Below are 26,500 nucleotides of genomic sequence, written 5' to 3' on the forward strand. Positions count from 1 at the left end.
TCCATGTATACTATTGACATAATGGCTATTGACATAATATTTGCTGATTAATAAATGTTAATTATAAAAAGTGATGTTGGATAATTCCTCATGGCACACCTGACGGTTTCTCAAGGTACACTAGTGTGCCGCGGCACAGTGGTTGAAAATCACTGCAGTAGACAAACATATGATGCTCACCCAGTGAAGAAATGCTGATGGTCTCGCACGACTCGAACAGGAGAGAGGAATGTTGTTCAGGTAAGGTCGGATGTCTCCTGGAGGCCAACTGTGGTGTGTACGGCTTGGCCTAAGGAGGACACAACATGCGAGCAGACGATAACTGAGATCATTAAGTATCTCAGTAGAAGTATCATTAAGTACACCACACAAATTTTGCCGCAAAATAACTGTGGATTAACCAGGATTAATCTAGATACCTTATCCTTTGTTGCGTTTCGTGCAGCAGGTTTCTGCTCCGGCAGTGGGATACTTTCGATCAGCTCCAGGACATTGCGAAGTTTAATGTCTGAGATGCGAAGAGAAAGCAGGGGGAGTTCTCCAGACATCTTATATCTGCAACGAGCAAATGCGGGAAGCTCAGTCTTGGGAATTTTTTTTTTTTTCTTTTCCACGCTCACACTTACTTTGACATGCGTGAGTCTGTGACGACCATGGCCCTGCTGAACACCACTTTTAAATCCACCGGCTCCAGGATGTGGAGTGGCGACTGCTTCTGCTCACGAGCCATTCTCCAATTGCCGTCTAGTACAAAAAAAACAAAATAAGGAAATGGTTAAATACATCCTATTTAGTCAAAAACATGCATATTAAGCACATTTCACATTTCCTTGGACGATATTGGGCATTTTTAAATATAAACATGATGAACTGCAGTCTACACTGACCACTAGGTGTCACTAGTAACACACACCAGACTTCATTATCAACAACAATTATTGCAGGTTTGAATTCTCACAACATGCACAATAACAATTATCATTATCATCATCACAATAACAAAAAACGGGCAACTGTAGTGGCCGTGCTCCAGCTAAAACTCAACTCTGAATCCCCGACATCACTTCCTGTCCACAACTCTAGAAGGCATTTATTGAAAGACACACAAAGACGAGTCTTATTTATATGTTAAATGGCTTAATATAGCTACTATATTGGGTAACATAGGGGTTAGGGTGCATCAAATTTGAATGGGAAATTTTAATTTCATAATATCAATTTGGCTGGAATTTCATTTTTTTCTAATGAACATAAAAATGTCTTCTGCAAAGTTTTGAGGAAATCCATTGAGATTTAGGGGTGCCACCTCACACATAAACTTTTGTAAAATTTCGGAAAATGTGCAATTTCTAGTCTAGTTGCCAAAAAGTTGAACTGGAAATGTTGAGTACAATGAACTTCTATACAACATCATTTTTATAGAATTATTAAAGTAAATATATTTGTTTTCTCTTTGGGTATTTCTCAGAATTCAACTTTCAAGATTCTCCATTCATTTTGTCAATAGGACAAATGAAATGAAATGATATTTGACATACATATAAAGTTTAAACACTTTGTTTTTTATTTTATTTGTATTTTATTGTAAACACAAGGGGCAATAGTAACATACTTAAATAACAATTCATGGCGACCATTGAGCACTGTTCACCACTTTATTCCACAAAAACAGATGTATGGTGGCACCACTAAATAATCATATATTGGAAAAATATTTTGTATGTGTTTTTTCTACATATATTGGAACACTTTTAGTACCCAGCCATATCAAAATTCAATAATTGTGTTTTTTGATGCACCCTAATAGGGGTGTTATTTCATGTCTAGAGAGCTCTAATAATATTAAAAACCCTGTCTAGAAGGTTGTCAACAAGTTTTCTATGCTCTAACTACATAAATATTTGATTCATAAATAAGGAAGACATCTCGTGGTTAGCGCGCGGACCTCACAGCGGACCTCACAGGGTTCGATTCCACCCTCGGCCATCTCTGTGTGGAGTTTGCATGTTCTCCCCGTGCATGTGTGGGTTTTCTCCGGGTACTCCGGTTTCCTCCCACATTCCAAAAACATGCTAGGTTAATTAGCAACTCCAAATTGTCCATAGGTATGAATGTGAGTGTGAATGGTTGTTTGTCTATATGTGCCCTGTGATTGGCTGGCGACCAGTCCAGGGTGTACCCCGCCTCTCGCCCGAAGACAGCTGAGATAGGCTCCAGCACCCCCCGCGACCCTCGTGAGGAAAAAGCGGTAGAAAATGAATGAATGAATGAATAAATAAGGAATCTTGTGCTATGCTAGTGCTATGCTGTGCAATGTTGTGCATGCACCTGCTTTGCTATACAGGAACTGAAGGCTGTTGAGTTGGATGTCAAAGCTGTCGTAGGCTCTCAACATGATGTCTTCAATTCTGCTGGAGCCCACCACAAGCTGGGGCAGATGCTTCTTGCTCTGACTGGACATCTACAAAAACAAAAACATAATTACTTATAGAGCCAACGTTTTGCTGTTGTCATTTCCTTCAGTAAAACCACAATCTTGATGAATGTTGTCACAACAGGAAAGCCCAAACCGTTCCTAATTTTGGCTCTACTTGCTGCGTCTTTGCCCACTGCTTTTACCTGTAAGTGTCCAAGATCAAGCAGCATGATGTTCTGAGTGCCACTGTAGAATCCAGTCTCTGGGATGATAATGTAAGAAGCCATCAGGTTCACTCTGAGGTCCAGAACCTTTTGCGTCTCTATCACATACATTAGACCTAAAGGGAAACAGAAGGGATAAAGATTTTTATATATTTTTTTATTTTTTATTTATTTTATTTTTTATATATTTTTTTTTTATATATTTTCAATATATTTTTAATATATTTTTATATTTTTTAAATATTTTTTTAATATTTTTTTTAAATATATTTTTATAAAATTTATAGATTTGTGGTGAATGAGTTGCAAATAATGACAAATTATGCACTGAGCAGCCAGGACAAAGACATGTGCAACACTTTTGTGGCTCCGATCCCGCTGAAACGCAATGGAGCTTTTGCACTAACTAACCAGTGGCTGTGCGGTCTCGGAACTGCTCCAGTTTTATCAGCGTGGCGTTGGTGAGCTCGTCCAGCTGAAGGTTATCGGGAGGCATAAAGAACGCCGCCATGGCGTTTACTGTTTTCTGCACACACAGGAAATACATTCATGTAAGTTCTTTTACGCAACATATAGGAAAGGACGAGCGGTCTGCGGACGGCACTCACGGCGTCGTAGATTATTTCCAGCGGTTGCGATTCGGCGTAGAGGCGCTGGTTGGCGCTTTCATCCAGAGGGTTGGTCTCAAATAAAATGTTGAGCAGCGGCCTCCCTGATCCCGTTGCCGCCGATGGCGACAGGAGGGTGGGGGCGGGCCGGTCGACAGCGAGACCGGTGACCTCGAACAAACTGACCTGGGCTGTGAATCTGGTGAAAAGGAGAAAAGATGTATCGGCACGCTGCTTTTAAAAGTTTCATGAGTGTTTAACATTCTTCAAATTCAAATGAGACACACTTGAGGGCTTGTGCTCCAGATCTTTGTGTCAGGTCAGACTTCAGCTCTCCAACGGTCAGCTTGATGATTTCCTCCTTACCCTTGCTGTGTTTGAGTGAAATGCTCAGCTTTTCCATGTGGAACTTCACCTTCATGTCCTCAAACTACAGTATGAAACAGGCCGTGAAAACTATTAAGGTGCTGTTAAAGAAGTCATTCAGGAAAAGTCGCAACAATAATGGTGGAAACAAATAGAAAAAAATATGGTCCGACTTTACAATAAGGTCTACAAAAATACAGTAGTTACTAATGAAGTAATGGCATTGAGTTTGTCATTACCTAGGCACATGAAGTTGATGAGTAGTTATTGAGGAACTAAGGCGCATACATTAAGAGTAGTTACTGATTAACTAATGAGTGCGTACTGAGGAACAAAGGTACATACTTTAGAGTAGTTATTGAGGAACTAATGATGAACTCATGAGTAGAGCAGTTACTGAAGAACTATGGTATATACATTTAGAGTAGTTACTGAGGAACTATTGAAGAAGTAATGAGTAGAGTTGTTAATGAGGAACTGAGGCCCAAAAAATTTAGAGTAGTTACTGAGGAACTAATGAACAACTAATGAGTAGAGCAGTTACTGAGGAACTGAGGCACATAGTACATTTAGAGTAGTTACTGAGGAAGTAATGGGTAATAGTGGTGTAACAATATCTGGTACATACATTTAGAGTAGTTACTGAGGAACTAATGAAGAACTAATGAGTAGTTACTGAGGAAGTAATGAACTACTAATGAGTAGAGTAGTTACTGAGGAACTGAGGCCCATTAATTTAGAATAGTTACTGAGGAACTAATGAACAACTAATGAGTAGAGTAGTTATTGAGGAAGTAAGGCACATACATTTAGAATAGTTACTGAGGAACTAATGAACAACTAATGAGTAGAGTAGTTACTGAGGAACTGAGACACATACATTTAGAGTAGTTACTGAGGAACTAATGAAGAACTAATGAGTAGAGTAGTTACTGAGGAAGTAATGAACAACTAATGAGTAGAGTAGTTACTGAGGAACTGAGGCCCATACATTTAGAGTAGTTACTGAGGAACTAATGAACAACTGATGAGTAGAGTAGTTACTGAGGAACTAAGGCACATACATTTAGAATAGTTACTGAGGAACTAATGAACAACTAATGAGTAGAATAGTTACTGAGGAACTAAGGCATATACATTTAGAGTAGTCACTGAGGAAGTAATGAGTAATAGTGGTGTAACAATATTTGGTATCCCCATGGAACACACGACGTGACACAAATTGAGCAAAAGGCAAGCGGGAAAGAGATGAAGATGAAATAAATAGATTCAGTTCCCAACTCATTTAGAGTCGGGCCCTCGGAAGGAATCAATGCCACTGACCAAGGTTCCACTGTACATATATACTGTAGCGCTCCATTTGGCTTACCATTGAAAACAGGGCAAAAATGAATTTAAAAATGTCATTTTTCAAAAATAGGGGTAAAAAGTAAAAGGCGGCATTGTGTGCAACATGTGGGTGATGAGCAAGGGAATCAATCAGTAAAAAGCTATTTAGATGGTGTTGAAAGAGACACTCACTTCCTTTGGGAAATTGGAATTAGCAGCAGTCTCGCTGTATCCGATGGCAGTGTAGAGCTTTGCTTTTTCTTCTGCGGTTAACAGCTCATCAAAGGCTATGTGGAAAAAGAAAATATAATAAGAACATTATTTAATATTAATACGCTACGGTCGCCCCTTGCTACATTGATTTTTGAACATCACTCCCTCACTCTACAACAAAAATGTACTGAATCACTTTTGACTATGATCTGTTATTAGTAATAAAACATTAAAAGACAAGTCATATGTAGCATTCTGGTCTCTAGATGTCAGTAATGTTACATAACATGAGACATTAGCTTACATGACAGTACCTTGACTTGCAGCTATGAAGAGTCTGACATGATATAGTGGGGAAAAAAAGTTATCCTCCATTCTGTGTGGAAGTGGTAACTTTTGGCTTCTTACTTTGTCCTTCTTCCCCACCCAACAATTAAAAAACAATAAAATCCTGATGTAGGCAATCAAGTCTATTGATAGTAAAATCTAGTATAGCATAGCGTTATTATTGACACCGAGTGGGCAGTAACGACGACAGTTCATAAACGTCTCGTCTTTACATTGACTAATACGCCATAGTCAACCATTCATTCATTCATTTTCTACCGCTTATCCTCACGAGGGTCGTGGCCATGCTGGAGCCTATCCCAGCTGACTTTGGGCAAAAGGTGAGGGACACCCTGGACTGCCCAATCACAGCACATATAGACAACCATTCACACAATTACTGACACCTAGTGGACAATGTAGAATACTACATTCACAATTTGAATGCTTCTTTTGCCTTGTATTTGTATTTCAGTTCATTTTTATTCATTCATTCATTTTGTACCGCTTTTTCTTCACGATGGTCGCGGGGGTGCTGGAGCCTATCCCAGCTGTCTTTGGGCGAGAGGCGGGGTACACCCTGGACTGGTGGCCAGCCAATCACAGGGCACATATAGACAAACAACCATTCACACTCACATTCATACCTATGGACAATTTGGAGTCGCCAATTAACCTAGCATGTTTTTGGAATGTGGGAGGAAACCGGAGTACCCAGAGAAAACCCACGCATGCACGGGGAGAACATGCAAACTCCACACAGAGATGCCAAAGGGTGGAATCGAACTCGGGTCTACCAGAAAACAGCAATTAATTCTTCATTTGTTTGTGAAAAAACGTGATTGAGTGAGGTAGTGACATAATACCATAATATTGATACATTCTGAAAAATGAACATGTAATCAAGAGCGCAGCACCCAGCTCATTAACCGACTGTACCTCCAGATTTGGGCTCTGGTGTTTGGGTCTCAGGCGATGCTCCCCAGTTCCACATCCAGCTGATCCAACCTTGAGACTCCTCTTCTTCCATTTTCAAGCCCGGCCGAAAAATATGCAGCCCTGCTTTGCTTGCCTGTGTAGAAATAAGAAGTGCTGTGTAATACTGCTACTACTACTCCTACATGTAGTTAATACAATTATTATGCAGCCATATGTTTCAGTGAAGATGCACCAGCGTTAAGATCTCACTGTACCTCCACTTCAGCCTGCTGCCTTGCCAGTGTGATGTTAAAAATATCCATTTTTTTCTCCAGCTCCTGAGAACAAAAACAAGAAACATATTCAACACTTCTCCTGTAGCAGAAATGCATGGATACCTAACATAATAGATCCTCGCCTATTTGCGGTTTGGCACTCGCTCCACTGCTTGTATACACATTTCTTCTCAAAATAATGACTTTTTTTCTTTTTTGTGAGAAAACCTGGAAAGTTGGGCATTTTCTCACAAAAATGTGGTTGTTTTTAACATTTACTATATCGCTTGTCCACACTAGGTAGCCAGTATGCTGGAGTCTATCCCAGCAGACTTTGGGCGAGAGGCGGGATACATCCAGTTGCCAGCCAACGGCAGGGCACATACAGTGCATCCGGAAAGTATTCACAGCGCTTCACTTTTTCTACATTTTGTCATGTTACAGCCTCATTCCAAACTGAATTAAATTAATCTCTTACCTCAAAATTCTACACAAAATACTCCATTATGACAATGCGAAAAAGTTTTTTTTGGACAACCATCTCTGCAGCAATCCACCAATCAGGCCTGTATGGTAGAGTGGCCAGACGAAAGCCACTCCTTAGTAAAAGGAACATGGCAGCCCGTCTGGAATTTGCCAAAAAGCACCTGAATGACTCCCAGACCATGAGAAACAAAATTCTCTGGTCTGATGGCTTTCGTCTGGCCACTCTACCATACAGGCCTGATTGGTGGATTGCTGCAGAGATGGTTGTCCTTCTGGAAGGCTCTCCTCTCTCCACAGAGGAACGCTGGAGCTCTGACAGAGTGACCATCGGGGCCTTGGTCACCTCCCTGACTAAGGCCCTTCTTCCCCGATCGCTCAGTTTAGAAGGCCGGCCAGCTCTAGGAAGAGTCCTGGTGGTTCCAAACGTCTTCCATTTACGAATAATGGAGGCCACTGTGCTCATTGGGACCTTCAAAGCAGCAGAAATGTTTCTGTATCCTTCCCCAGATTTGTGCCTCAAGACAATCCTGTCTCGCAGGTCTACAGACAGTTCTTTTGACTTCATGCTTGGTGTTTGTGCTCTGACATGCACAGTCAACTGTGGGACCTTATATAGACAGTTATTATATTTCCAAATCATGTCCAATCAACTGAATTTACTGCAGGTGGACTCCAATTAAGCTGTAGAAAGATCTCAAGGATGATCAGTGGAAAAAAGATGCACCTGAGCTCAAGTTTGAGCTTCATGGCAAAGGCTGTGAATACTTATGTAAATGTGATTTTTTTGTTTTCTATTTTTAATAAATTCAAAAAAAGTTGAAAAAAAACTTTTTCACATTGTCATAATGGAGTATTTTGTGTAGAATTTTGAGGTAAGAGATTAATTTAATACAGTTTGGAATGAGGCTGTAACATGACAAAATGTAGAAAAAGTGAAGCGCTGTGAATACTTTCCGGATGCACTGTATAGACAAACAACCCTTCATACTCACATTCATTCCTATGGACAGTCTCCAGTAAGCTAGCATCCAAAATGATCACATACTGTAATATCAGCAGATACTAGGCCCACCTCTAGCTCCTTGCATATCTCCTCACTGGGTTTCTTGCTTGTGATCTTGACCTTGTAGAACTCGCGATAGCGCTTCACCATCCTACGGTGCCGCTGAATGTGGTCCCATGACCACATGTGCAGCCGAGGCTTGACATCCACCTCCATGACACTCGTGAGGACGTACTTCCACCTTTAAAAAAAACAAAACAATAATAATAATAGCAGGAAGATATGCAATGAAAATGAATGTGCTAAACAGGGTCTCACCATAAGTTGGCATTGTTGTGAACAAAGACCTCGGGTCTGTACTTCCTATATGGCAGGTTACGGGACATCATGTCCACTGAGCCTAGTAGCTCCAGGATGCTGATGTACTGGGGGGGGGGGAATCAACACAGCCATTACTACTACTACTAACAATACACAGTGGCGTTACACACATCCTACCTGGGGCCTGTTAAGTTCAATAGCCACCTCACTGAGATTGACAATGAGATCCATTTTAGGGGATGAGAAGTCCACTTCACATCTGGGATTCATGCAAAGTTTAGCATCCGCTGAGATTGGACGAAAAACTGCAGCAGTAAAAAACAAAACAGAATGGGAAAAAAAGCATGCTTAAAACTTGTATCGCAGCTCACTTCAGATGAGAGTATTTAGCCAAAATTCATTCATTCATTTTCTACAGCACGGGGGTGCTGGAGCCTATCCCAGCTGTCTTCGGGCGAGAGGCACGGTACACCCTGGACTGGTCGCCAGCCAATCACAGGGCACATATAGACAAACAACCATTCACACTCACATTTGGACTCGCCAATTAACCTAGCATGTTTTTGGAATGTGGGAGGAAACCGGAGTTCATTCATTCATTTTCTACCGCTTATCCTCACGAGGGTCGCGGGGGTACTGGAGCCTATCCCAGCTGTCTTCGGGCGAGAGGCGGGGTACACCCTGGACTGGTGGCCAGCCAATTACAGGGCAACCATTCACACTCACATTCATACCTATGGACAATTTGGAGTCGGCAATTAACCTAGCATGTTTTTGGAATGTGGGAGGAAACCGGAGTACCCGGAGAAAACCCACGCATACACGGGGAGAACAGGGGATTCCCCCATCTGCGGTCCCTTCTCAAGGTTTCTTTTTCCCTAATGGGTTTTGAGTTTTTCCTTGCCCTGATGGGGGTTCAGATCAGGGGGTGTCGTTTGTCATCTATTGTCTATCATCTACTGTTGCCTGCTTGTTAAGCCCTTTGAGGCTCTTTTGTGATTAAGGGCTATATGAATAAACTTGACTTGACTTGACTAACATGCAAACTCCACACAGAGATGGCTAAGGGTGGGATTGAACTCAGGTCTCCTAGCTGTCAGGTCTGCGCGCTAACCACTCAACCGCCGTGCAGCCCTTTAGCCAAAATTAAAATCTAAAACTATGCCACAACATAAAGACAAAAAAAAAATGTTTGTTTTTCGTGAAAATAATGTATTTACAAATGTAAAACCACAAACTATTGACAATTTGGCACTGAACTGTGTGAGTTAAAATTTGCCCTCCATGTGTCATCGGCTATGCTGTCATTCAAATCTTGACACTTGAATCGTGTTTCATTTTGTTGGTGAAAATGTGAAAATGGGGCTGACACTCACTGAAATCATGGCTGGGAGGAAGAGGGCCCCCGAGATCCATGCTTCTCTGGAGACACTCCTATGAATAGATACACTTCATGTTCCTTATCCACACAGGGAGTGTGTGAATCCAGGTAGGCAAACAAAAATAAATAAATAGAACTAAAGTTACTCACCAAGGCCTCATCCGGACTGTGATTGGAGAAGAGGACAGAGTCGACGTTCCAGTAGGCAAACAGTTTATCTAGTTTAACCAACTGAGAGGAAGGAAACATGCATGCAATTAGAAGTGTGCATCCTGATAATCACTCATGCAGCCATGGCAGCCATGGCAACAAACGACAAGAACCGTGTTACCTTGTAGAAAAGCCTGGCATGCTCATCCAAAAGACAGGGGTTCCAGTTCTCATCTGAGGTCTACGGAGACAAAGAAAGGTTAGTATATTGTGTGCTGCACATAAAACAGAACAGAATGGACGTCACGTGACATTACCTGGAGGCTGAGGTTGCCCAAAGACACACCAAAGGACAAAGGACATAATGGATTGGTCACCTGAGGAGGAAGATATTTTTCACTCCACTGCTGTTAGGAATGGAATATTTTCCTCGGCACTGCAACATATTTGCAGAGTCAATTCAAGGCCTTTCACTTACTTTTTTGTTATTTTCGCCTTAATGTCCACATAATTTTCCAACACATTTTTGATGATTAAAAACAGGCTGCAGGTCGCACTTTAAACACCCGTGTGTCTATGCAATGGTGACAGCGTCACTCACGTCATCCTCATAGCGAACATGGATGTTGGAGATCTTCACTTGGAGATTTTTGATGACCTGAGTGACGAGCTTTTCCACAAAAGTGTCCTGCTTGTGGAGCAAAGGGTTCCCTGTCAAATTAACAGAATACAAAAGATGACTATTGACTAGAGTACATTTCTTGAACATAGAACTTTTGTTCCCCCTGCTGCAGACCGTCATGCCAGAGACATGTTTAGACACTCACCTATTTCAGCCGCTTTCAGCTTTGTCTCCTCGATTCTCTGCAGTTCCCTTTGACGTGCCTCCTGAAGCTGCTTCTCCTCCTTTTCCTGGTCGTATTTGATACCTGCAGACACCATGATGCATCAACTACTTTGCTGATGCAGTCTTCATAGTTACATCGTATAACAAAGGACACGGACTGCATACTTACTTGCCGTCGGGACTATGAGCAGGAAGACACCATCCAGTGTGGCCTCCACTGATTGGGTGTAAAGGTTTTTCCATGGAATCTTGAGCTCCAGACGTCCTAGCACAATAAATTACATGATATTCGTCCACAACAAGACAAATGTCCAACATGAGGAGCAACACACTGAAATATCTTACCTATGTGTCCAGCTCTTACTTTAAAGGGAATGTCAAGTTGACTCTAAACAAAAAAAATAGTTATTTTTTTTGTACATGCATTCACAGTATGTGTGCAACTTACCAATGCATTTTCCTTAATTTCAAGATTTGTAAGCACAGCGTCACCTATCATGTGAAAAAAACAAATTTAACATAGCTGATTGATACCATGCAACCTTCCAAGTACACAAAACAGCACGCCTACAAAGATGGCGGACAGGTTCTTGTCTATGAGTGGCAGCACACAAGTCTCATTTAACTTTCTGACTTAACAGAAAGTACCTCACCTCCACCCGCTCCCGTCAACACATTACCCCTGTCCTCCAAAACCTCCACTGGCTTCCCATTCCCCAACGCATTCACTTCAAAATTCTTCTCATAACCTACAAAGCCCTCCATGATCTGACCCCCCCCCCCATATCTCACAGAACTGCTCCATCCACACAATCCCCCGCGTCCCCTTCGCTCCTAGGACTCCAACCTCCTGGCACTACCCTGTAAGACCAAGCTCCGAACCTGGGGAGACAGAGCCTTCTCCATCGCTGCCCCCACCCTCTGGAACTCTTTGCCCCATTCACTCCGTGCTTGCCCTGACCTTCCCAGTTTCAAAAAACAACTAAAAACCCACCTCTTTAAATCTGTTTTTAATGTCTAAACGTTTTATACCCGACTGCTGTGCCCCACCCCGCTTTTTCTCATGTTTTAACTGTGTATTAACCAATGAATGTTGTATTTTAATGTATATTTTACTCTGTTTACTTGCTTTTATTCTACTCCATTCTTCTGTAAAGTGTCTGAGTATTTTGAAAAGCGCTATACAAATAAAATGTATTATTATTATTATTATTATTATTAACATGAAATGACTGAGAATATTGACTTATCATGTTGGAAATTAAATCTGCTCACGTACCACTTGTTGGGAATCCCTGATTTAGAGGATCTTTGAGTAGCATTTTTGGAGCAGGTGCTCCAAAAACGACAGCACAGCTCGCCTGTCATGTAGCTTTTTTTTGCCCTGCAGTTTTTTAAGTAAGTCCTACAAACAGCATAGTGGTCCTCCACGAGAACACAAGAACAGTTTCTTCCCGTCTGCTGTCAGCCTCATCAACAAGGCCCGGAACCCCACCTGACACTCTTCACACCCCACCTCTGCCTCATCCTGCCACTTTGATAATTCACTATATGCGTTACATTAACGCCCAGTTTGCACTTTTAGGAAAAACAATCAGACTGCACTTCCGGAATAACAAACAAAAAACAGACATATATTTAAACTGTTATTCTGTATATTTTTGTATTTTTCATTCTTTTTTAATAGATGTGTCTGCACCTACTATACCAAAACAAATTCCTAGTATGTGTTTGATCATACCTGGCAATAAACCCTTTTCTGATTCTGATTCATAGAGGATCTTTGATTAGCGTTTTGACAAGAGTGCTTATGTCACATAAAAAACAAAAACAGCTACAACAAGTAGGCTTTTGACATGAGCTTAAACAAATAGCTAATTCTTAAAAACACAAGGATGAAGGCCCAAAGTGATTTTTGAGAATTTTTGAGAAGCACTGTCCTGGAACTCTAAAATCATTAATCGATAAAACGGTTGTGAAAGAGTTTTCTCATGTGAATGAATAAGCGAATATTGGAAATAACCTCACACGCCGTGTTTGTATGACTTTTTTGGAGACGTCTGTAAAATAAATACAACAAATTGTCTGTAGGAAAAGGGTGTGACCGTCAACTTAATCGCTGCGAAACTCAGCACTAGTCAGGCTACATGAAGCTTTGCACTGGAAATGGGCGTTGATTCAATGCAAGTAGCTGTGAGAAATTCAAAAAGCGGACTATTTAAGCTATAATACATAATTCGGCACCATTGTCCAAGACATGTTGTACACATTTGATTGATTTTGTGAGCAACGAACTCACACTGACAGCTGAAGTCGCTCCTCTGTGGCGCATGGCGGCCAATGTCAAGCTTGACGTAAGCTAGCTAGCGAGCTGGCTAGCTTAGCCCCAATTGAAATAACAGTAAAAATAAGTGTTTTTTACCTCCCCATATGCCGAGTTTAAGCTGCGAGCTGTCAAGGTTAACAACGTAGTCCCCCAGGAATCTGTTGAGGACGTCTACAACGACGCTTTCGAAGACCATTTTGGACCGCTTCTCATGTACCTGTCACCATGTTTACATTCTCAGCTCACAAGCGTTTTACCCCCGACGTCACGTGACGTAGCGTAGTGGGCGGGGAAAACGACGGGCAAGTCCAAGCTACATCGCTGCCATTTATTTATTACGCTGCTACGTCCATTGCCATAAAAGTTATTACACTAGTACTTCCGTAAGCCCAGTAATGTATCAATCACTCTAACTCCATGATTCGTCATGATACAAACACATCTAAGTGCAGGAAAGCAAAACCGTAAGTGACGTGGCAGTGACGTCACAGCACCGCCAGAGGACCATACCACTTTACAAAGCGAGTCATGCTTATTATGTGACGTCACATTTTTTAAAAACGTCATACATATTAAAATCCAAAACATTTTCTTTCACTCGTTTACCCACAAGGGGGCAACACAAGTCTTCTTGTTCTCGTTTTCAAGTAGTATAGAAAATACTATACTATATTGTAATTATTAATATAAATAGAAATTAAAAATTAAAAAACCTAAAATTAAATACTGTTAATATGAAGCGAAATAAATGATGCTTCAAATAAAAAAATATTTATTTAAATGCTAAATAATTAAAAACATTTGAATCGGATAACTTTCAAGTCAATTTGAAATGATATTTGAATTTATTTGATTACATTTGTATTTATTTTTTATTATTTTTAATGATTACATGATTTGTCTATTTAAATATTTCTCTTTTATGTTATGAAAGCACAATTAAAGTGTTGTGGAATTAAATTAAATAAAATGTGATTATTAGATTATTAGTTCAATTGTGAAATTGTTTTCCTAATAAGAACAATTTTTTTCCCAGAACATATAAAATCTAAAATTCTGCTTAAGTAAGTCAAATAACTAATAATTTTTAAATAATTTTCTATATTTAAATATTTATCTTTTATGTTATGAAAGCACCATTAAAAGTGTTGTGGAATTAAATTAAATAAAATGTGATTATTAGATTATTAGTGCAATTGTGAAATTGTTTTCCTAATAAGAACAATTTTTTTCCCAGAACATATAAATTCTGCTTAAGTAAGTCAAATAACTAATAATTTTTAAATAATTTTCTATATTTAAATATTTCTCTTTTATGTTATGAAAGCACAATTAAAAGTGTTGTGGAATTAATTAAATAAAATGTGATTATTAGTTCAATTGTGAAATTGTTTTCCTAATAAGAACAATTTTTTCCCAGAACATATAAAATCTAAAATTAAGTCAAATAAGTAATAATTTTTAAATATTTTTCTCTATTCAATAGAAGTGTTTGGTATCAATTGACTACCTTGCATGATATGAACCAAAATTCACTTTAAATATTACAAAAATAATAGTTTGTTGCAGGAAATGGTTAAAAAAAAAGCCTAATTTCTGATGGGAAGATAAAAGAAAAAGGATTGCCACACTCTTGGCAACATTTTAATGACCCGCCAACTTCCTTTTATGGGATGGATTGCACCTATATCATGCCTTGAACGTAACATTCATCGGTGGTGTTGCCAGTAATAAGTTAAAACATGTCAATATGGGCTATAAACAAACATGGACTTTGTTGTGGGCTTGTCTGCACCTTTTAAAGCGTGTTTGATCAGCAAATGGGTGTGCTCGTATCTTGTTATCTGGTTCCTAGGTGACCAATCAACCATAAAGAAGTCCCCGCAAATCTCTCCTGTGCAGGCTCAAGCCTGCATTGGACATTGTCCCCCTGGAGAGAGCGCCTGAGCGTCTTGTCGGCTTGCTGGCCCTCCAGCAATGAGACGAAAGAGATGCTGTCGCTTGTTGCTGAAGCTGGCTCTCCTTCTGGCATCACTGTGGATGCTTTCGATACTCGGCAGCCCCAAGATGGGCTGGAATCCCAGCTCCTCTGTCAGGTACGGCTGGTTGCACTACACGGATGAGGACGACAACCCGGAGAAGGTCTGCAACTGCTCGGCCATCCTGCAGGGAGAGCGGGACATGCTGGAGCAAGCCAAGTTGCTGACCATTACGAAGGACTTCCGCAAGAGGGTCAACATCCCTGATGAGTTTTACACCAGTGCTACTAAAGACTGCAGGTGTGTTTACATATATATTTACTATATCATTATACTGCTGTTGTTTACATGTTGCATGTACTGGAAAGGCAATGAGGAAGTGGAAAGGATAATGCAGCTCTCTTCTACCACATGGTGACTTATTAACAAGTACAGTCATTCCCTATTGACAGTATTGACATTTACAAATCAAATAACTTTATTCATAGAAAACCCAATGACAACCTTCTAGCTTCCAACATGAAATAACACCCTTACATGAGTATTTCCCAAATATAGACATTCATTCATTTTCTACCGCTTTTTCATCACAAGGATCGCGGGGGTGCTGGAGCCTATCCCAGCTGTCTTTGGGCGAGAGGCGGGGTACACCCTGGACTGGTGGCCAGCCAATCACAGGGCACATATAGACAAACAACCATTCACACTCACATTCATACCTATGGACAATTTGGAGTCGCCAATTAACCTAGCATGTTTTTGGAATGTGGGAGGAAACCGGAGTACCCGGAGAAAACCCACGCATGCACGGGGAGAACATGCAAATTCCACACAGAGATGGCAGAGGGTGGAATTTAACCCTGGTCTCCTAGCTGTGAAGTCTGCGTGCTAACCACTAGACCGCCGTGCCGCCCCAAAATAGACATTCATTCATTTTCTACCGCTTTTTCCTCACGAGGGTCGCGGGGGGTGCTGGAGCCTATCCCAGCTGTCTTCGGGCAAGAGGCGGGGTACACCCTGGACTGGTGGCCAGCCAGACAAATAGACAAACAACCATTCACACTCATACCTATGGACAATTTGGAGTCACCAATTAACCTAGCATGTTTTTGGAATGTGGGAGGAAACCGGAGTACCCGGAGAAAACCCACGCATGCACGGGGAGAACATGCAAACTCCACACAGAGATGGCCGAGGGTGGAATTGAACCCTAGTCTCCTAGCTGTGAGGTCTGCACGCTAACCACTCCAGCACCGTGCAGCCTTGGGAAGCACAAATCCAAGGAAATATAGCTGGAATAGGTGCAGATTCTGGAAGATCTAGTAGCTGCTCTATAGGAGTCCAAAACTCAATACAAAGGGTCAAAACCCCGGAGAAAACCCACGCATGCACAGGGAGAACATGCAAACTCCACACAGAGATGGCCGAGGGTGGAATTGAACCCTGGTCTCCTAGCTGTGAGGTCTGCGCGCTAACCACTAGACCGCCGTGCCACCCCAAAAATAGACATAATCATCGAAAATAAAAGATAATAGAGACACACACTTCAAGTGTTGCCAGGTCCGCTTATATAGTTTTTTGCAAATTCCCAAGTTCCTTGTTATTTTGGGATTGTTTCTCTCGCAAAACACCTGGCAACACTGTCACACATACGTACCCCTAGTCTTACTATATGATATACTGGACCTGTACATCGAGGCGTATTTGGGCATTTGGGGCCCACAGGTTTGATTCTATATTGAATAAAACCCTGCCTTGTACCCCGCCTCTCTTGAAGTCAGCTGGGATAGGTAGCTGCTGGGCACTTGGGACCGTTGGCTCCGTCTCCGGAATTTTGTGATACACCAGAACAGTGCCTAATTCCAATCAAAAGTCCGGTTATCACGGTTCCAAGGTCCTTAACGGAAACAATCATCAGCCACCTCTCCATCACGTCAGGGCAGACTGGTTCTCCCAAATCTTGATGGGAAGAATGCTGGCTCATGATAATTCAAATGCAATCGCTGCCATCTTATGGAGCTAATGAAACTACATCAGGGGGTTGCTTACAGCCACAGCTTCTAGTAAAAATGCTGTTTGTCCTGGTGCTGAGAGTGAGAAGAAGAGTTAATTGGAGCATTTACGGTACTTTGTCATTTATTGAATATTGCAGGAAATTCAAGTCAAGCAGGAAATATATAACATTCCCGTTGAGCCAGGAAGAGGAGGACTTCCCACTGGCCTACTCCATGGTGGTGCATCATAAGGTATGACCCTCATTCATCCATTCACTACCGCGGGGGGTGCTGGAGCCTATCCCAGCTGTCTTCGGGTGAGAGGCGGGGTACACCCTGGACTTGTGGCCAGCCAATCACAGGGCACATATAGACAAACAACCATTCACACTCACATTCATACCTATGGACAATTTGGTGTCGCCAATTAACCTAGCATGTTTTTGGAATGTGGGAGAAAACCCACGCATGCACGGGGAGAACATGTAAACTCCACACAGAGAGGGTGGAATCGAACCCTGGTCCTCCTAGCTGTGAGGTCTGTGCGCTAACCACTTGACCTCCGTGCCGCCCCCCTCATACATCATAACCATAAAAATGCAAGACACACATATATGCAGCAGATATCCCTCATAAGCATAATAAAACATGTATTGTACTGAGCAGCCAGGACACAAGCGTGCTTTTACTGCATTGTGATAAGTTCCATAGCCGCCTCTATGGTTATCATCCTCCTGTAAATGCCAAAATCCTTCCTTTATTGCAGGTAATTGGTTTCAGACTCGCCTGTGATAAGTGAATTTCCTCAAATTAGGATTTCTTATTTATCGATGGAGTGGAAGGGCGGTTATAGGGGTGTTATTTCATGTCTAGAGGGCTCTAATGATGTTAAAAAACATATTAAGAACGTTCCTAAACAAGTTTTCTAGGCTCTAACTCTGAAAGTATTCCATCTATAATGAAATAACACCCCTATAACCGCCCTTCCACTCCTATTACCCAATACAGTAAACATAATAACAGACAATAAGTGTTGCGGTGCAATGGGAGCTGAGTGAAGGAAAAACAGGAAGTGATGTTGGGGGGTTCAAAGTTGAGTTTTAGCCCGGCGTGGGTTATGGCAGCAACAGCAGCCCATGTAGGATTATTGTGCGATCATTCAAACCTGCAATAAGAGGCTGCTCTAAAGGCGATCAAGTCTGGTGCTTGTGTGTCTGGAACATTACTGACATCCAGTGACCAGTGTAGAATATTACATATCATCACTACGTCTGAATGCATATTGTCAATGCCTTATATTTATATGAGTACTCATTCATTTTCTACCGCTTTTTTCCTCACGGGGTGTTGCGGGGGTGCTGGAGCCTATCCCAGCTGTCTTCGGGCGAGAGGCGGGGTACACCCTGGACTGGTGGCCAGCCAATCACAGGGCACATTTCCTGATTTAATCGGAATATTTAATCTGATTTAACAGGAATATTTATTGGTTTCATTAACATGTTTTTAATTAGATAACCTGCTTAGAGGGCTGCACAGCGGATGAGTGGTTAGCATGCGGACCTCACAGCTAGAAGACCCGAGTTCAATTCCACCCTCGGCCATCTGTGTCAAACCCTGGGTTTGGTATGATTGCGTTTTCAATGTCAATTTGATGACATTTTGTCCCAGTTTTCATCCAGCCAAACATTGTATACAACAAGCTAGCCTGTTACACAGAACAAGCTAGCCTGTTACACAGAACCAAGCCAAAAATCGCACAATTAATTTTTTTTTACTGCTAAATAGCACATTTAGCAATAACACAATAACAAGTGACACTGCATGGCGTGAGTGGTTAGCGCGCAGGCCTCACAGCTAGAAGACCCGAGTTCAATTCCACCCACGGCCATCTCTGTGTGGAGTTTGCATGTTCTCCCCGTGCATGCGTATTAAAGTAAAAATACATTATTTTTTTAAGTATAAGAAACAAAACAACGATGCAATTTTTGAAAAAATTAAGTTGTGTAAAAGGTTATAATGTCACAAGAATAAAATCAAAATAAACATTAGTAATGGGAAAAAAAATCATAAATATGTGAAGATCACAGGAATAAAGTCAAAATAAACAATACTAATAGAAAAAAAGTCATATTTATGTAAAGATCACAGGAATAAAATCGAATATTCTCATAGCTGGAGCCTGTCTATGCCTCTCTAAATAGGATTTTTACCATTATTAGAGCCCCGTAGACATGAAATAACATCCCTATAGTCACCCTTACATTGATATTATTCTTCGTTTACACCACATTGCGTGTGTGGAGTTTGCATGTTCTCCCCGTGCATGTGTGGGTTTTCTCCGGGTACTCCGGTTTCCTCCCACATTCCAAAAACATGCTAGGTTAATTAGCGACTCCAAATTGTCCATAGGTATGAATGTGAGTGTGAATGGTTGTTTGTCTATATGTGCCCTGTGATTGGCTGGCGACCAGTCCAGGGTGTACCCCGCCTCTCGCCCGGTCAGCTGGGATAGGCTCCAGCACACTGAGAATAAACGGTAGAAAATGAATGAATGAATTAATAACCTGCTTAGATAAATGTGTTGCATGATGGGAAATGTAGTGATGTTGAATATGAGTCATAATTACATGCACATCCAACAGGTGCAGAATTTTGAGCGTCTGCTGCGAGCCATTTACGCACCTCAAAACATCTACTGCGTCCACGTGGACAAAAAAGCCTCCGCGTCCGTTCTCTCGGCCATCACCTCCATCATCTCCTGCTTCCCAAACATCTTCCTGGCGAGCCGCTCTGAGAGCGTGGTCTACGCCAGCTGGTCCCGCGTCCAGGCCGACCTCAACTGCATGGCGGACCTGTTCAACGCCAGCGCAACGTGGAAGTACTTCATTAACCTCTGCGGACAGGACTTTCCTCTCAAGACCAACTTGGAGATGGTGAGGGCCCTCCGCTCGCTCAACGGAGCCAACAGCTTGGAATCGGAGAAGATGCCCAAGAATAAGATGTGGAGGGTGGAGAAAGTTCACCAGATAGTTGATGGACACATGAAGGTATGGGTTTAGGTTCTCAACTGGTGGGCCGCAGCTGCAACTAGCATAGCGCTGTGGGGCGTATTATTAGTAAAAATACATTTTTAAAGCATATTTCAGCAAATTGAACTTATGTTTGGTCTATATCAGGGGTCTCAAACTTAATTTACTTGGGGGCCACTGGAGCTAGGGTCTGGGTGAGACTGGGCCGCATCAGGTTTTCTAAAAAAAAACAAAAACGCATTTATTAAAAACAGAAAAATTAATAAACTTTGCTTTGGTTCCGATTTTCTACAAGAAAAGCTCTGATAAAACATTCCACTGTTCTCAAATATCTTACTTTTTATTTTTCTACACAAAATAAGATGAAAAATAAATAAACAAATCAAGAATAAAGAAAATCAATCAATCAGTAATAAATAAATATAATAATAATAATAATAAAACGGTAAATAATAAAAACTTAAGAAACCACATATAGTTGGTGGGTAGACAAATTATTTTTTTCAGATTAAAATGAACAAAGCATTATTAGAGCCCTGTAGACATGACAAAACACGACTATAGTCACATTTATACTCTTTTTATTTACAACATATTGCGCAACTGCAGGGTCTTGAGACACATGCTAACTCGCAAACTAGAGAGCTAGCGACCTAAACGGTAGCCTTCAAGTTATTTCCTTTAAACTTAAATAGCCAAAAACTTACCACTTCCACACGAATAGGGAGGATAACTATTAACAGTTATTTAACCTTTAACATGAACATTAATCAAACGTAATAATTTTTTCTGGGTACATGATACCATACAGCATCCATATCAAACTTGCACGGGCCGCACTAACATTAAACTTTCATATCAAGGCGGGGGCCTCAAACTAGTGTGGCCCACGGGCCGCTTGTTTGAGACCCCTGGTCTATATTAAGCATTTTCATTCATTCATTCATTCATTCATTTTCTACCGCTTTTTCCTCACAAGGGTCGCGGGGGTGCTGGAGCCTATCCCAGCTGTCTTCGGGCGAGAGGCGGAGTACACCCTGTACTGGTCGCCAGCCAATCACAGGGCACATATAGACAAACAACCATTCACACTCACATTCATACCTATGGACAGTTTGGAGTGGCCAATTAACCTAGCATGTTTTTGGAATGTGGGAGGAAACTGGAGTACCCGGAGAAAACCCACGCATGCACGGGGAGAACATGCAAACTCCACACAGAGATGGCAGAGGGTGGAATTTAACCCTGGTCTCCTAGCTGTGAGGTCTGCGCGCTAACCACTCGTCCGCCGTGCCGCCCTGAACATTAATCAAACGTAATAATTTTTTCTGGGTACATGATACCATACAGCATCCATATCAAACTTGCACGGGCCGCACTAACATTAAACTTTCATATCAAGGCGGGGGCCTCAAACTAGTGTCCTGCGTGCCACAGTTGGCCCGCGGGCCGCTTGTTTGAGACCCCTGGTCTATATTAAGCATTTTCAAGCATAGAATAGCTAAATGAAGTAACTTCATGACGATTCATGACCGGGGGGGGGGTCTCAAACAAGCGGCCCGCGGGCCAAATGTGGCCCGCAGGACACTAGTTTGAGGCCCCCGGTCTATATTAAGCATTTTCAAGCATAAAATAGCTAAATGAAGTAACTACATGAACTAAAATACAATTTCATTCCTGAAAGTACAAAAATATTCAATTTATTTATTTTGTATGTACTTTGTGGAAATCCTCTTATCGTGGTTGTGTCTGGTCTGGGACAGTACACGCTTTTGTGAGATACTGGGAAAATCTGTGCCGCAGTTTTTGCCTCCCCCAAAAGAATCTAAGCATTCCCATTTCACTAACTCCGGTGTTCCTGTTCCAGGACGTGGGAAAGCCAAAGGATCCAGCGCCCTTCAACCTCTCCATTCTTTCCGGCAACGCCTACATCGTGGTGACGCGAGCTTATGTCCAAAGCGTCCTGGAGGACAAACGTGTCCAGGCGCTGATCGACTGGGCGGCGGACACCTACAGTCCCGATGAGTTCCTATGGGCGACCATTCAAAGGATCCCCGGCATCCCCGGATCCACATGGACCAACACTAAGTACGACATGAGCGACATCAACGCCATAGCGCGACTGGTCAAGTGGGAGTGGCACGAGGGCGCACGGGCTTCGGCGGACGCCGTGTACCCCGAGTGTCATGGCACCCACGTGAGGGCCATATGTGTTTATGGTGCAGGGGACCTGCAGTGGATGTTGGAGCAGCACCACCTCTTTGCCAACAAGTTCGATACCGACTTGGACTCTGTGGCTGTGTACTGTTTGGAAAAGTACCTGAGACAAAAAGCTCTGGCTGCTTTACAGTAGATGGAAGTGGAATGGCGACGCTGTTTAGCTTTTAGCTTCACCAGTGGTGTCATTAGGCCTATTTTTTTTCCATTTATTTATTTTTTTTACAAAAAAATATCTTACAAATTTTATACAATAGGGCAAAATAGGAGTTAAAATAAATATTCACATTACCTGTCATTAATTTATAATCATAAATCTGTCCATTTCCTTTTATTTCATGGTGTACTTCACTGCGCCATTACCCAGTCCATTCCCCTTAGCCATGTACCTACCTTTGCAGCACACAAAGCCAACTATTCACTAGAGCAGCAGTAGAAGAAGAATGGATATACGTAGGTTTTGCAAAAAAGTAAGTATTCATCACTGCTGGTAGCAATTAGTTAGCTCCTGTCCAGTTAACAACTTCTTTATTTCGAACATGAAAAACATCCAAAGCACAACAAACCAACCAAAATCATTCATTCATTCATTTTCTACCACTTTTCTTCACGAGGGTCGCAGGGGGTGCTGGAGCCTATCCCAGCTGTCTTTGGGCAAGAGGCGGGGTACACCCTGGACTGGTGGCAAACATTCTGACAAACAACCATTCACACTCACATTCATACCTATGGACAATTTGGAGTCGCTAATTAACCTAGCATGTTTTTGGAATGTGGGAGGAAACCGGAGTACCCGGAGAAAACCCACGCATGCACGGGGAGAACATGCAAACTCCACACAGAGATGCCCGAAGGTGGAATTGAAGTCAGGTCTCCAAGATGTGAGGCCTGCCCACTAACCACTATTCCACCGAAGCACAAATCCAAGGAAATACAACTGGAATAGGTGCAGATTCTCGAAGATCTAGTAAGTGCTCTATAGGAGTCCACAACCCAATACAAAGGGTCAAAAAATGAGCATTTGGAATGTGGGAGGAAACCGGAGTACCCGGAGAAAACCCACTCATGCACGGAGAGAACATGCAAACTCCACACAGAGATGGCCGAGGGTGGAATTGAACCCTGGTCTCCTAGCTGTGAGGTCTGCGCGCTAAATGCTCATTTTTTTTACCCTTTGTATTGGGTTGTGGACTCCTATAGAGCCGCTACTAGATCTTCCAGAATCTGCACCTATTCCAGCGACCCTCGTGAGGATAAGCGGTAGAAAATGAATAAAAGAAAAAATAGAAAGAAAAACATAACTCTCATTAATTATGTGTGTTTATTTACTTCCTACATGTTTTATTTCCTCTCATTGTCTCCTGTATTAAGTAATAAGCGTATAACCATTTAAAACTGCCATTGATGAGACAATAGCCACCACAGGGAGTATACTGTCCAGGGAAACACACAAAAAAACATTATTTACGTCTAATATGTCTTATTTTTCCTCACAGCTAGGAGACCAGGGTTCAATTCCCACCCTCGGCCATCTCTGTTCTCCCCGTGCATGCGTATTAAAGTAAAAATACATTATTTTTTTTTAAGTATAAGAAACAAAACAACAATGCAATTTTTGAAAAATTAAGTTGTGTAAAAGGTTATAATGTCACAAGAATAAAATCAAAATAAACATTAGTAAAGGGAAAAAAAATCATAAATATGTGAAGATCACAGGAATAAAGTCAAAATAAACAATACTCACGGAAAAAAAGATGTAAAGATCACAGGAATAAAATCGAATATTCTCATAGCTAGAGCATGGAAAGCCTGACTCTCTAAATAGGATTTTTACCATTATTAGAGCCCTGTAGACATGAAATAACATCCCTATAGTCGCCCTTACATTTATATTATTCTTTGTTTACACCACATTGCATGCGTGTTTTTTCTCCGGGTACTCCGGTTTCCTCCCACATTCCAAAAACATGCTAGGTTAAGTGTGAATGGTTGTTTGTCTATATGTGCGCTGTGATTGGCTGGCGACCAGTCCAGGGTGTACCCCACCTCTCGCCCGAAGACAGCTGGGATAGGCTCCAGCACCCCCCGCGACCCTCGTGAGGAAAAAGCGGTAGAAAATGAATGTCTTATTTTTCTGATTATTTTATACTATATTGGGCAATACAAATGTAAAGGTGACTATAGGGGTGTTATTTCACGCCTTTAGGACTCTAATGTTAAAAAAACTTACAGGATTTGTATGCCATAAATACAAAAATATCTATTTTTTTTAGTTGCATCCTTTATCGCGGTGGGGTCCGGAACCAATTAACCGCAGTAAATATTTACATTTGATTATGTCTCTCATCAATATATATATTTTTTTTAAATTTATTTGGGCAAATATATGAAGCATTGCAGTGCATTTCTTACATCAATCAAAATATAACTTTCCATTATTTACATTTGTATTCAACTATCTGATCACAAGCCCAAAAGGAGTAGGTTGAAGCAAAAGCTTATAAATGCCTACCACTTTTTGCAAGATATAATCATGTTCATGCCACTGTCTTGTTTCCCCCTGTTATTATCATTGTAATATTATTATTATTATTATAATCTTTATCATTATTACCATCATTATAATCATCATTAATATTACCATTTTCAACATTTTAGTTAACAATTTTTTAATTTTTAATTATTGAATTTTACAGACTTCATTGCTTTTGCTTCAATATTACCAAGAACTGTTACTTATTGTGACTTTAAGCTACACATTTCCCGATACTGTATGTACACAACTAGTTGTATTATTCACTCACTCTTATTTAACTTGGAATTTATGTGGGGAAAAAATACACAAGAGCTCAGTAGTTTGGTCGAAGTTTTTATTGTTTAGGTTCTCAGTAAAGAAATGAAACTTTAAAACAGTCAAGTGGATTTTTGTTGTTGTTGTTTTTTCGAACCAGCAGTTACAAAGTAAGACATCCGGTATGTTTATATTCATTTGACTTGGCCGTGGAATAACAAATAGAAGTACTTGCGTTCGATATTTCATCCATACCCGTCAAACACACACACACACACACACACACACACACAAAGCATGCACAAGTCACTGCAGAGACATTCAAGTGCTATGATGCTACCTTAATGACCTCACAGGTTCACAGTGATAGAAAGATTAACTGTAGACGGACAGCAGCATCATCTAAGTGTTATTCATCTGGACGTTTTGTACAGTACAGTCGTTTCATGTACATATATGTAAACTCTGACATAGTCCAAAATATTATTAGTGCATAAGAGAGAGTCAAGATTATTTAGTTGTCAAGTGGGAAATGAACAAAGCCTGAAATATTAATAAATGGATTCCAGTGAGCGCTTTTCTTTTTGACACTGGTCGAGTAAATGCGGTCTCTAGTTCGTTCATGCCAAGAGGCCCACTTGTTATTTTCTGCCGTGGAAAGTGACGTCACAGCGAGGGGACAAGACAAGACAACAAGCGGCCATCGGGCTGTTTGTCAAACGGCCAAACTCCTCTTCCTGTCAGCTCTGGAAAGGGAGAAACAATGGAAAGGTGTCTCCGCGGATAACTGGGAATGATCTCGAAAAAACGCTGGAAGAGCCATTCTTGATTATTGATGATTATTATTAGGGCTCCAATGCATAAAAAAAAAATCATGACAAGACAAGACGCACAAAAAAAGTCTCAAGGACCACAGCCTGAAAACACACAGGACGTCGGCCATTTTGGTGGAGGTAACGTTTCAAAGTCAAACTCATCTCAAAGATTTAGTCCAAGATTTAATTGCATGGACGAGACAGATTTGTCTGCATTATTGCCTCTAAGACAGGGGCGAGCAAACTGCGGCCCGGGGGCCACATCCGGCCCGCCAAGTGTTTGAATACGGCCCGTCCGTTCTTTCCAAAAGTATTTAATTTAAACTCAACATATATATCATAATATTATATTATTATTCTATAATAACATATTATGAAATAACAATAATTATAATAATATACAATATTATAATAATTATTATTAATAATAATAATCAATTTAATTTACAATGCACTTTACATCAAATAAATGATCTCAAAGTGCA

At 41.2% G+C, this 26,500-nt stretch overlaps 3 protein-coding genes across 6 annotated transcripts in view; 1 reads left to right on the plus strand and 2 right to left on the minus strand.

Annotated features, from left to right (window-relative positions):
* The window catches only part of vps13a (vacuolar protein sorting 13 homolog A), a 59,868-nt gene extending 46,327 nt beyond the window's left edge, over positions 1 to 13,541 (minus strand). For 2 of the 4 annotated variants that reach the window (XM_078789503.1, XM_078789504.1), the window contains exons 1-24: positions 13,287 to 13,534; positions 11,313 to 11,356; positions 11,210 to 11,252; positions 11,034 to 11,129; positions 10,845 to 10,946; positions 10,619 to 10,728; positions 10,335 to 10,394; positions 10,199 to 10,258; positions 10,018 to 10,098; positions 9,863 to 9,920; positions 8,664 to 8,791; positions 8,484 to 8,590; positions 8,235 to 8,406; positions 6,677 to 6,739; positions 6,423 to 6,555; positions 5,136 to 5,230; positions 3,536 to 3,678; positions 3,249 to 3,447; positions 3,052 to 3,166; positions 2,620 to 2,756; positions 2,329 to 2,461; positions 627 to 744; positions 420 to 555; positions 181 to 289 (exon numbers count right to left, since the gene is read on the minus strand). In XM_078789503.1, coding sequence (XP_078645629.1) covers positions 181 to 289; positions 420 to 555; positions 627 to 744; positions 2,329 to 2,461; positions 2,620 to 2,756; positions 3,052 to 3,166; positions 3,249 to 3,447; positions 3,536 to 3,678; positions 5,136 to 5,230; positions 6,423 to 6,555; positions 6,677 to 6,739; positions 8,235 to 8,406; positions 8,484 to 8,590; positions 8,664 to 8,791; positions 9,863 to 9,920; positions 10,018 to 10,098; positions 10,199 to 10,258; positions 10,335 to 10,394; positions 10,619 to 10,728; positions 10,845 to 10,946; positions 11,034 to 11,129; positions 11,210 to 11,252; positions 11,313 to 11,356; positions 13,287 to 13,386 — 2,542 coding nt within the window. In that variant the 5' untranslated portion in view covers positions 13,387 to 13,534. Of the gene's footprint in view, positions 1 to 180; positions 290 to 419; positions 556 to 626; positions 745 to 2,328; positions 2,462 to 2,619; positions 2,757 to 3,051; positions 3,167 to 3,248; positions 3,448 to 3,535; positions 3,679 to 5,135; positions 5,231 to 6,422; positions 6,556 to 6,676; positions 6,740 to 8,234; positions 8,407 to 8,483; positions 8,591 to 8,663; positions 8,792 to 9,862; positions 9,921 to 10,017; positions 10,099 to 10,198; positions 10,259 to 10,334; positions 10,395 to 10,618; positions 10,729 to 10,844; positions 10,947 to 11,033; positions 11,130 to 11,209; positions 11,253 to 11,312; positions 11,357 to 13,286 lie in introns of all 4 variants that reach the window. The other 2 variants (XM_078789505.1, XM_078789506.1) reach the window with 2 other exon arrangements.
* Positions 13,542 to 15,167: 1,626 nt separating this feature from the next.
* Positions 15,168 to 22,545, plus strand: LOC131127787 (beta-1,3-galactosyl-O-glycosyl-glycoprotein beta-1,6-N-acetylglucosaminyltransferase-like). The gene is made up of 4 exons (XM_058070026.2): positions 15,168 to 15,469; positions 17,322 to 17,415; positions 19,806 to 20,210; positions 22,060 to 22,545. The coding sequence occupies exons 1-4, from the start codon at positions 15,168 to 15,170 to the stop codon at positions 22,543 to 22,545; spliced, it is 1,287 nt and encodes a 428-aa protein (XP_057926009.2).
* Positions 22,546 to 25,274: 2,729 nt separating this feature from the next.
* The window catches only part of LOC131127991 (uncharacterized), a 42,437-nt gene continuing 41,211 nt past the window's right edge, over positions 25,275 to 26,500 (minus strand). Inside the window, exon 20 of the mRNA XM_078789258.1 lies at positions 25,275 to 25,946. Within this exon, the coding sequence (XP_078645384.1) occupies positions 25,916 to 25,946 (31 nt within the window). The 3' untranslated portion in view covers positions 25,275 to 25,915. The remainder of the gene's footprint in view (positions 25,947 to 26,500) is intronic.

Source organism: Doryrhamphus excisus, linkage group LG3 (genome assembly GCF_037039965.1).
Source record: "Doryrhamphus excisus strain RoL-2023G ecotype Guam linkage group LG3, RoL_Dexc_Guam_v1.1, whole genome shotgun sequence".
Taxonomy (NCBI): Eukaryota; Metazoa; Chordata; class Actinopteri; order Syngnathiformes; family Syngnathidae; genus Doryrhamphus; species Doryrhamphus excisus.

Excerpts from the sequence above, each read along its gene's own strand:
- LOC131127787 (XM_058070026.2), top strand. The coding sequence starts at position 15,168 with ATGAGACGAAAGAGATGCTGTCGCTTGTTGCTGAAGCTGGCTCTCCTT. Across the intron at positions 15,470-17,321 it reads AGTGCTACTAAAGACTGCAG|GAAATTCAAGTCAAGCAGGA; the intron begins GTGTGTTTACAT and ends TGAATATTGCAG. Across the intron at positions 17,416-19,805 it reads CCATGGTGGTGCATCATAAG|GTGCAGAATTTTGAGCGTCT; the intron begins GTATGACCCTCA and ends CACATCCAACAG.